The 11918-nt window shown below is 36.6% G+C and overlaps 1 protein-coding gene across 1 annotated transcript; it reads left to right on the plus strand.

Annotated features, from left to right (window-relative positions):
* Positions 1–2042: 2042 nt before the first annotated feature.
* LOC115970865 (pentatricopeptide repeat-containing protein At4g19220, mitochondrial) lies at positions 2043–5069 on the plus strand. The gene has a single exon (XM_031090484.1). The coding sequence runs from the start codon at positions 2082–2084 to the stop codon at positions 4902–4904; it is 2823 nt and encodes a 940-aa protein (XP_030946344.1). The 5' UTR covers positions 2043–2081; the 3' UTR covers positions 4905–5069.
* Positions 5070–11918: the final 6849 nt, after the last annotated feature.

The following is an 11918-nucleotide window of genomic DNA, read 5'->3' on the forward strand; positions in this document are numbered from 1 at the left end:
GCAGTGGGTTGTTGGGTTCAGCAAGTGGATTGGGGTCACTTCCAGTTTTGCTGTTGAGCTGTGGGTGCTACGTGAAGGCCTTTAGCTTTGCTGCAATTTAAATATTAATTTACTTGAAGTTGAGATGGATGCCAAGGCCATTGTTGATGTTGTAGGGAATCTAGACTATGTTAATAACATAATCTCCCCTATTTTGGATGATTGCAGACAGTTGATAACCAGGTTTCACCAAGTTTGTGTAAAGCACTGCTTTTGGCAAGCAAATCAATGTGCTGATGGTTTAGGTAGGAAGAGCTTTAAGATGACTGTTGATTTCTTTATTTATGATAGTCCTCCTATGGACATTTTAGATGTTTTTGAGGGAGACCTCAATGGAATATATTCCTATAGGATATGTCTTGATCCTTGTTTTGTTAGTTAGTTTTTAATGTTATGTCTCTTCACCCAAGAAAAAAAAAAAGTAGTGCAAATTCTTAGGTGTAACAATGCACACAACAATGGAAAAAGGTAGAAGTCTACTAGATAAAGTTACCCTTGGTAAAAGCATGAAAATTTTACTATTTATCAGGTGCACGCGAACATTTTTAAGCTCATTGAGCTTGAATTTCAATGTTTCATTTCCACGTTTCGGCCTTAAAAAAATGGATTTCGGGTGGAAGTCTACCAACTTAACATAGGAAGTGAGTGAATCCTAAAGTGTTGGTCTAGAGGTTATTTGCTTGATGAGATCTTTGGGTATTCCTAGATAGCATTTCAGAGTGCCATTTCCAAGAGATTCCTTCTTGTAAATTGCAATTATTTAGTACGTGTAGGATAAATTTATTTACTAGTAATTAGTTATATATTTATTTAGTTTGTTTTTTCAATTTTTTTATTACATAGAAGTGTTGACATGGACAAAAACAAAGAAAGCGAAGGTGAAATTTTTCTCTTTTTTTAAAAAAAAAAAAAAATTAAAAACTAAGAGCTAAGTTTCAAGAATAAAACAAATGGAAAAGTAAAGCAAGAACTAGAGGTTTTATAGAATTGTCAAAACTAAAATGAAGGAGTAGACTCATTGCAATGCAGAAGATGGTTTCAAGTACAATTAAGTAGCTTAAAAAAATCACTTTTCGGCTTTTTATTTTTTATTTAAGAGAGAGTCAAAGAGAGTGATACTTCAGCATTTGTGGGTGGGTGGGAGATTAATGAGTTCTATGCTCTAGTTTTTCTTTGATAAAAAAATTACTTTTTATTTATTAACTAAAAAAATATTTGGGACTTAATTAATACTCCCATTAATTCATAAATATCTCGATTGGATAAAATTTTGGATTCTTTTTTCATTAAGAGGCCTTAGATGGTTGCCCATTTGCCTCATACCTTTAGCTGGCCCTACTCACAAAAAAAATGAGTTTTTGTAACACATCTTAAACAACCATTTCAAGACCCATTTATTTGACAAGTATCAATTTTAGTATAAATCAAATTTCAATTAGTTCAATTAGTAAGCTTTTTGTACTCAAATAAGATATTTAACTTTGAATTCTACTTAAAAAGTAATTTCATAAATAAACACTGTAAATTCAAAGTTTCAAACCCTATGATCCTTTGTATTTGTCAATTGATTAAAAAAATGATGTCGTAATTTTCATAAATAGACACCGTAATTTCATAAATAGACACCGTAAATTTAAAATTTCAAACCCTATGACCCTATGTATTTTTCAATTGATTAAAAAAATAAACATCATTTTAAATAAAAATGTCCACTAGATGCTTCCAAAGGAAAATCGTGTTTTAGGTCTTCCAAAAATAAAAGATCACATTGCACATGATGTATATATTACTTTCTAGCAAACCAATAAATCTATAAAGGCCAAAAGGTGTTGCTCAACTAACACCTCATATTTTCAACAGGACATCTTGATTCAAATCTCTCTCTCCCCCCTTTGTAAATCTCAAATTATGAAAAAAAAAATCCATAAAGCAGTATATTTTCCCATTATTTTATAAAAATAAAAAAGTAAATTTATTTATTTAAGTTTAGTTTTATTCCACTCCACTAGTCCACTGTAACAACGGTAAGCTAAACAAAGGGCATGCAAGCGGGGTGGGCAGTGAAGGCTAAAATAAGAGGAACAGTTGAACAAATATCAAACACCTCCTTCGCCTTGCGACTTAGACTTTCATCATCAGCTTCCTCTGCTTTGTTTCCTCACTTCCATTTCCATACTTACAATGTTCTTATCCCAAAAACTAGCCCCCTATTACATTCTTCTTATTTTTCCACGGCTTTGCAACTGTTCGATGAAATGTCACAGAGAGATCACCATGCACATGATAACCGATTTTACCATGCTCTTCATCTCGTCAAATCCTGCACCGTAAGACCCAACATTGTAAATGCCAGTATTGGCCATTGCATTGCTCTCAAGATAGGTGGTCTAGCTCACTTGCCCACTTCCACATCTCTTCTCACTGTGTACTCTAGAGCTAGACATTTTGGTTCTTCATTCGCCTTGTTTGATGAAATTCATAATAGAGATGTGATCATTTGGAATGCTATGATTACTGCATCTGTTGAAAATGGATACTTTAGTGCGGCAATGAAACTTTTTGTGGCGATGACTGAAGAAGGAACTGGGTTTGATTCAACGACTCTTTTGGTGGTCGTGTCGGCTTCATCTCATGCAAATCACTTGAAACAAGGAAAAGTAATACATGGGTTGAGTTTGAAATCTGGGTTGCTTTTTGATTCTATTCTATGCAATGCTCTCTTGGACATGTACTCAAAATGCGGGGATTTGAGCTCTTCGGAGCTTATGTTTGCAGGGATGGAATGGAGAGACATTGTTTCGTGGAATTCAATGATCAGTGGATGTGTCTATAACAGTTACCCCGAGAAGTCCTTAAGGTACTTCAAAGAGATGGCTTTTTTTGGAGAACAAGCGGATAATGTAACTCTGTCTAGTGTTATTTCAGCATCTACTAGTCTGGGAGAGCTGATTTTTGGTGAAGTCATTCACGGTTGCGGTATTAAACTGGGTTATGAGGACAGCTCTCACATTTCGGTTTCCAACTCTCTCATTTCTTTGTATTCACAATGTGGAGACACTAAGGCTGCAGAAAGCATATTCAAAGAAATGAAACACAAGGATGCTGTTTCATGGAATGCAATGATTGAAGGATTTTCCTCGAGTGGAAAGATTTCTGAAGCATTTGATCTACTGCATGAAATGCAAATAACATGGTCTGTTCAACCTGATAAAGTGACCATAGTTACCATAATTCCATCATGTGCAGAAAATATGTTGTTGAGAGAAGGAAGAGCCATTCATGGATTCACCATTCGCAGGCAAATGGAATCAGATTTATCAGTAAAAAACTGCCTCATGGACATGTATTCAAAATGCTATAGACTAACAAAGGCTGAACTCTTGTTCAATACTATGCTAGATAGAGACCTGGTGTCATGGAATATAATGATATCTGGATATTCTCAGAATGGGCATTCTGAAGAAGCTCAAAATTTATTTAGGGAACTACTCCATTTATACTCAAAATGCAACTTGTCAACGCTTTTAGCTATACTTCCTTCCTGTGATTCCCATGAGTCTCTCCAGTTTGGTAAATCCATTCACTCTTGGCAGTTGAAATTGGGACTTTCAAATGAAATTCTTGCAGTTAATTCCCTCATGTACATGTATATTAATTGTGGAGACTTGAAAGCTGCTTTCTCATTGCTGCAGAGAATTGATGTTGTGGCGGATATTACTAGTTGGAACACGGTAATTGCAGGCTGCTCACAGAAAGGCCATTTTCATGAGGCTATAAACACTTTCAATTTAATGAGGCAGGAACCCAATATCAGCCATGATTCTGTTACTCTTGTTAATGCCATATCAGCTTGTGGGAATCTAGAGTTAGTTTCCGAAGGAAAATCTCTTCATGGGCTTGCTTTTAAAACTTTAATGGGATCAGATACCCGTGTGCAGAATGCATTGATTAGTATGTATGGCAGATGTGGGGATACTGAGAGTGCAAGATCAGTATTTGATTCCTGTTCAAATCGCAATTTATGTTCATGGAATTGCATGATCTCTGTTTTTTCTCAGAATAAGGATGCTAGAAAAGCACTAGAACTATTTCGTTGTCTTCAATATGGACCTAACGAGATCACCTTTAATGGCATCCTCTCGGCTTGTACTCAACTTGGACTTCTAAGATATGGAAGGGAGATTCATGGTCATGTATTTCGGCTTGGATTTCAGGAAAATCCTTTTATATCTGCAGCTCTTCTGGATATGTATAGCAATTGTGGAAGATTGGACATTGCTATCCAAATATTTAGAAATACACAGGAAAAGTCTGTAGCAGCTTGGAATTCTATGATTTCTGCATATGGGTATCATGGCAATGGTAAGAAAGCAATTGAACTATTCCATGAAATGTACAAGGCTGGAACTATGGCAACTAAAAGTACATTTATAAGCCTTTTATCGGCTTGCAGTCACTCTGGGCTTGTCAATGAAGGTATCTGGTATTATGATCATATGTTTAAGGAATATGGAGTGGAGCCTGTCACTGAGCATCACGTCTGCATGGTTGATATGCTGGGTCGATGTGGTAAGCTCAATGAGGCTTATGAATTTATCAAGCAAATGCAGAGCCAACCTGAACCAGGTGTTTGGGGGGCACTGCTTAGTGCTTGCAACTATCATGGAGACCTTGAGATGGGAAGAAAAGTGGCAAAACTTCTTTTTGAATTGGAACCTGACAATGCTGCATATTACATTTCACTGTCCAATATGTACGTTTTTTCTGGAAGATGGAAAGAAGCTGTGGAGTTAAGAAAAACAATTCAGGATCAAAGGTTGACAAAGCCAGCAGGTTACAGCCTAATTGATGTTGGTTTCGGGTGAGTGAGAGTTCATCAATGTGTTGAGTTTGGCAACATAGTGTCTTTTCTTTTTTTTTCTTTTTTTCTTTTTTGTAAATGAAGAAAATATCATGGATGAATTATCTAATGTAATTATATTCTTTGATTATTTCTATCCACCAATCTCACTGCGTCAAATTCAATAAGAAGAAGCTATGTAAAATAACTTAAAAATTGATATCAATGAGACCAGAGTTTTTTTGGGACTATGGATTTGTTATTGCTATTGTTGTTCAAATATGAAATATTTGGCATTATATAGTTTAGAAAATGACATGAAATATTGAAATCTCTGAAACTTACACTTTTTCATTTTTGGTAAACCCTGTAGTCTTTGAAAAATTATGGGAGAGTAGTTAATAAGATGACATCTTCATGAATTTGTGAATTCTTGAATAAAATATTAAGTACATTGCTAAAGAAATTTATGCTCAGTTTGAACATTGAAAGGAAAAAGTTGAAGACATGCTCTGTTTGCTTGGAGATACATTTTTTATTTTGGGATAAGTGTTTGCTTGGAGAGACAGTTAGGAGAAGAAAGAAAAGTTGAAAGGTGAAATAAAATTTTCTTCACATTGACGATTTTGTTGGTACTTTTTGCTAAAGGAAAATATTTATTGAACAACAAGAGGAGATTAAACAGAAACATAAGAGCTTTCAGCACCCCCTAACCTATTGACCACCCCATTCCTCTTTGATAAGGCCTTATTGCTATTCTCCATAGAAATACCTTCAGTCTTTTTATGAATTTTACTGCCCCAAAGAAGCTTCCGTAAAAATTTTCCCATTGTTCCACCCAAAACCTTGATTTGGTAATAAACTTCCTAGACTTTTCGTACATCCTTAGAATCTTGTATGTAGTTCGTCTATTTGGAATATGAATTTTTAAATAGCCGAATTTTTTTTTTTAATCAAAAGAACATATGTAGCTTTGGATGGGAAAAATGGACATTAACTATGCAGCAAAATGCCCTTGTTTTTTAACAAAATTGAGTTACAGGTGAAACTTGACATTTATGCATATTTTAACAAAATCGAGTTTTATGCATATTTTGCCATTTGAAAATTTAAGTGAAACTCAACATTAGCAATGTCAAGTTTTACTTAAAAATATACATATAGTTCGATTTTGAGGATATCGAGTTTTACATAGAACTCGATTTTGTCAAAATCATGTTTCAAAAATAGGAACATTATGTTAAATAGTTTCAAAACATGGGCATTTTGTTGTATAGTTTATAAATTAAGGGCAAATGCCCATTTTCCCTACTTCTGGATATCCAATTTGCTTGTTTCTTGGTTTTTAAATTTACCACTACAAAGAGCATGTTGCCTTATTTTCCTTGATTCTTTGTCTACATCAGGTATGCACTTGTGAATGAAGTTATGCATGAGTAATAATAATAATAGTGAGTGGTAAATATAAAATAGGTTGGCTTAAATTCATAGGTCTTATAATTTGGATTTAAGTGGTGTCCCTATATGGTGGTGTGCGGCAAATTGTTAAAGATTTTTAGGGTCCCTTTTGTAGTTACCAATTGTGCCGGATCAAGAAAATCTGATTTTTAGGGAGAGTTCATTCACAGTTTTTTCTTTTGTAATACCTCAACGTGAAATGAGCATGAAAGGGGTTTAAGAATTAATTTTCTTTTTATAAAGGCTAAAATATTTTTACTTTTTGATCCCATAGTGTAATAAGACTATCCTTGATTTTCCTAAATCCCAACCAGAAAAAGATCCCCTCCAATTCCCTAATCTAATGTGCAACACGTAGCATTTATTTGATTTTTTAAAATGTCACATGTCTTACATCTAAATAAAATAAAAGGGAATTAGAGATCTTATCCTGTTCATATCCTTCATACTGAAATATTTTTTATTCTAACCATTTAGATGGACCAAAATGTGATCAATATTGCATATAATTCATTAGTGCTTGAACCATTGATTTTATTAATGTTGCCCTACCAAGTACCAACCTAGCATAGATATCTAACTCTAGACGGCATGAAAATTCTTTTAATTTCACAGGTTTTTTATAATAAAAAAAATTATGATAATTCGATAGTTAGGAGAAAAGGGATTTGAACCTAAACGTCAAAACATCAAGAAATGTTACTTAAGCTACAAATAAATTTCTCAATTTGGTTTCATATATATATATATATATATATATTGTGGGGCCTAAGAATTTGTAGTCCTGGCCCATTTTTACATTGGGCCCAAAGCCTGAGCCGAGGAGGGGTATAGCCGAGGACGTGTAATAAAAGTCCAAGTAGTCTTGAGACATAACCGAGGATAATTCTGTCCTCGGTATATCCGAGGTCCCCCTGAAAGAAAGGGCAAGAACGGTATAGGAACAGTTTTGGAAAAAAATCTAAAATATCTATGTCAATAGAGAAGGGGACGCTGGATAGTATAATGACCAAGGACAAAGGGAAAGCTGCCATTACTGCCATTGAATACTCTGCACTTGACAGAGTCATGCTCTTCAGCTTTTACAACCACCCCCAACCACTTTGGGTATGGGCTGATGGGACAAGTATCAGTCCTGGAAAGTCGATCCTACACGTGGACGTAGGATAAGGGATACAGGCTAATATAAAAGGAGAAGCAAGTAATCCGGAGAAGGGGCTAGGAAAAAAGGCCAAGAACTAGAGCCTCCCAGACCGCCTCAAGGAGAAAGACTCCTCGAACGAACACGGTTTAATTCTGTATGAACACCACGACTAACCACCGTCCGGTGACCAAGGCCTAGCCTTTCAAATCCACGCTTTACAAATGATATTGTTTGGACCTTTTTACGTGCGAACCCAATATCATTTTGGGTTGTTACAAATTGAGTCCTTACAATTGTCGCCGTCTATGGGGAAGGCTTGTGTGTTGGCACAGGCGGTGGGTTGAGACAGTCCCCCCGTCATTTCCAACAGCCAGTTGTAGTGTTCTAGCATAAAGTTCCACTAGGGGTTACGTTTCTTCACTAGGGGCTATGCTTCGAAGCGTCAGTAGCGCGGATGGTTCTAAGGGCTTAGCCGAGGAGCTAGTCCCCCTAAACCAATGTCCCACACCATAGCCGAGGGGTTAATTCCCCCAACTACTTAAAAAAGCTAAGTTTTGGACAGAACCAAGGTATTGCATGGTCCTCGGACTCAAACCTATGGGGAAACTAACTACTTAAAAATCAAGTTTTTGACAGAACCAAGGTATTGCATGGTCCTCGGACTCAAACCTATGGGGAAACCAACAACTTAAAAATCAAGTTTTGGACAGAACCAAGGTATTGCATGGTCCTCGGACTCAAACCTATGGGGAAACCAACTACTTGAAAAAGCTAAGTTTTGGACAGAATCAAGGTATTGCATGGTCCTTGGACTAAAACCTATGGGAAAACCAACAACTTAAAAATCAAGTTTTGGACAGAACCAAGGTATTGCATGGTCCTCAGACTCAAACCTATGGGGAAACCAACTACTTGAAAAAGCAAAGTTTTGGACAGAACCAAGGTATTGCATGGTCCTCGGACTCAAACCTATGGGGAAACCAACTACTTAAAAATCAAGTTTTGGACAGAACCAAGGTATTGCATGGTCCTCGGACTCAAACCTATGGGGAAACCAACTACTTAAAAATCAAGTTTTGGACAGAACCAAGGTATTGCAAGGTCCTCAGACTCAAACCTATGGGGAAACCAACTACTTAAAAATCAAGTTTTGGACAGAACCAAGGTATTGCATGGTCCTCGGACTCAAACCTATGGGGAAACCAACTATTTGAAAATCAAGTTTTGGACAGAACCAAGGTATTGCATGGTCCTCCGACTCAAACCTATGGAAAAATCAGTTACTTAAGGAGAATTCTAAATCGCTTAGTCCTCGGACCAAATACCAGAAAAGACTAAGGCTATGAAGGTCATTAGGAAGATGGCGAAACGCCTTATTACTCAGCGACCCGCAGGGGCTATTCATTTTGGGTTACATATCCTCGGATGATTACTTCCTACACAGCACCGAGCATTCAGCCATCATCTCGTTCAGTTTGGGGTATACAACCCTTTTTCAGGTCGGTCTTATTGTGCAAGATAACTTCAATAAGTTCATAATAACATCTTTTTTCTTAGTAAGGGTTTCGGCCCTAAGTATCGTTTTCTCAGGTCGGCATTATTATGCCGGACAGCTCTAATAAGCTCATAATAACATCTTTTTTCTTAGTAAAAGTTTCGGCCCTAAGTATCGTTTTCTCAGGTCGGCATTATTATGCCGGACAGCTCTAATAAGCTCATAATAACATTTTTTTTCTTAGTAAGGGTTTCGGCCCTAAGTATCGTTTTCTCAGGTCAGCATTATTATGCCAGACAATTCTAATAAGTTCATAATAACATCTTTTTCTTTTTCTTAGTAAAGGTTTCGGCCCTAAGTATCGTTTTCTCAGGTCGACATTATTATGCCAGACAGCTCTAATAAGCTCATAATAATATCTTTTTTTTCTTAGTAAGGGTTTCAACCCTAAGTATCGTTTTCTCAAGTCGGCATTATTATGCCGGACAGCTCTAATAAGCTCATAATAATATCTTTTTTCTTAGTAAAGGTTTCAGCCCTAAGTATCGTTTTCTCAGGTCAGCATTATTATGCCAGACAACTCTAATAAGCTCATAATAACATCTTTTTCTTTTTTCTTAGTAAGGGTTTCTGCCCTAAGTATCATTTGTTCAAATCGGCATTATTATGCTGGATAGTTTCAATAAGCGCAGAGTAAGATCTTTTTATTAACAGGGATTTCGGCCCTAAGCATCGTTCAGAGTATAAAAATGAAAAGAAGTCATACGGTAGTACGTCCATTCACGGCATAACCATTGCAGGAAAGAAAGAATACATAGAATAAAACAATGGCAACTTTTATTAATGTAAAGAAGTAGTACAGCGTACAATGAAGGGCTTAAACAAGCCTATGTAGGAAACAAATTACAAGAACTAGAATAAAAAATTAAAAATAAAAAGCAACAAAAGTAAGAAGTCTTGCTAAATTCTGCTCTAGTAGCTACCATATTGAGAGGAGGACCTTTTTTGATGGATGAGGAGAAGAAGAGGAAGAAGGAAAAGCACCAGGATAGATCTGGTGATGGGAAAGAAAAAGAAAGGGAGGCAAAAGGAGGCATCAATGAAGGAACAGAGGAAGAAGCAAGGATACTTAGTCCCTACGTCAGCCCTGATTCCTAACACGCTGGTGCCATATTAGCTATGCTTATAAAAGAGCGGCCGGTACTGATAATGGATAACCCCAGCTCAATCGCACCAAAAACTTGATGCGACTAGCACCTGTTTCGGATTTTGGCTGAAGGAGGATGGGAAGCATTTTGAGTCTCTACCAACCCTGCCCTGACTGAGTCATCTTAAACTTCGGAGGGACATAACGCTTCTGAGAAAGATGTGATCTTTTCATCCCCGCTTCTACTTTAAACGTGTCACACTATAAGCTTTGGCTATGCTGATAAGGAAGACTTTGAGCACAGCTTGAGGTTTGAGGCTTTAGGAAGGTTAAAGAGTCTTTACACGAAAGGAATACCCTCTCGTCTGGCTTCTTATATGGAAGGTAAATTCAGTGGCATTTAATCTGTACAGATTTCCAAGAAGATCTGCAAATAAGGTAGCGTCTGTTCAACTCCCCAATGTCATCTATAACCGTCAGATTTAATCGGTCTCGTAGTGTAAATCTATTAAAGATGCACCTCGTACACTGAAACGGCAGGAGCGCCCAGTGTGAAAATCCAGACAAATGTCTCATAACCCAGCGCATTTACTAAATAGATGAAGGGACACCAACACTAATAAAGGTTAGAGCTGAACGAACTGTAATAAAGACTAGGCATCACCAAAACCCTCATCTCCGACTAAGAGGTCGGACAGCAGGATTTTGAGGGGCTATTGTGGGGCCTAAGAATTTGTGGTCCTGGCCCATTTTTACATTGGGGCCTAAGGCCCGAGCCAAGGAGGGGTATAGCCGAGGACATGTAATAAAAATTTAAGTAGTCTTGAGACATAACCGAGGATAATTCTGTCCTCAGCATATTCGAGGTCCCCCTAAGAGAAAAGACAAGAACGGTATAGGAACAGTTTTGGAAAAAAATCTAAAATATCTATGTCAATAGAGAAGTGGACGCTGGATAGTATAACAACTAAGGACAAAGGGAAAGCTGCCATTACAGCCATTGAATACTCTGCACCTGACAGAGCCATGCTCTTCAGCTTTTACAACCACCCCCAACCACTTTGGGTATGGGCTGATGAGATAAGTATCAGTCCTGGAAAGTCGATCCTACACGTGGACGTAGGATAAGGGATACAGGCTAATATAAAAGGAGAAGCAAGTAATCCGGAGAAGGGGCTGAGAAAAAAGGCCAAGAACCAGAGCCTCCCAGACCGCCTCAAGGAGAAAGACTTCTCGAGCGAACATGGTTTAATTCTGTATGAACACCACGACTAACCACCGTCCGGTGACCAAGGCTTAACCTTTCAAACCCACACTCTACAAATGATATTGTTTGGGCATTTTTACGTGCGAACCCAATATCATTTTGGGTCGTTACAAATTGAGTCCTTACATATATATATATATATATATATATATTACAAAATAAATATTCATAATCTTCATTGCATAATGTTTTATCATATCAAATTATTAATTTAATACTTCCGTAACATTTTCACAATAATGTCACAACAAATTTTAGGTGACAAGCTGTTATTAGTGGGTAAAAAAGTGATGTCAATAGTAGGTCTAGATTAGAACAAGTAACAACTTACAAGTTAACATGTTATATATGAGTAAATTAAAAAAATAAACATATTCTTAATGTTAAAAAAAATTCATGTGAGTAAACTGATGAAAAAAAAAGGGTTAAAAAAAACATATTCTTTGTTTATATACCAGTCAAATCATTACTATATATATTAATGTATAATTGAGCATCTATCAAAAAAAAAAAAAAATATTAATGTAT

The sequence above is a fragment of the Quercus lobata genome, chromosome 12 (genome assembly GCF_001633185.2).
Source record: "Quercus lobata isolate SW786 chromosome 12, ValleyOak3.0 Primary Assembly, whole genome shotgun sequence".
Taxonomy (NCBI): Eukaryota; Viridiplantae; Streptophyta; class Magnoliopsida; order Fagales; family Fagaceae; genus Quercus; species Quercus lobata.

Bases quoted from the DNA above. Each gene is read 5' to 3' on its own strand.
- LOC115970865 (XM_031090484.1), top strand. From the start codon at position 2,082: ATGCAAGCGGGGTGGGCAGTGAAGGCTAAAATAAGAGGAACAGTTGAA.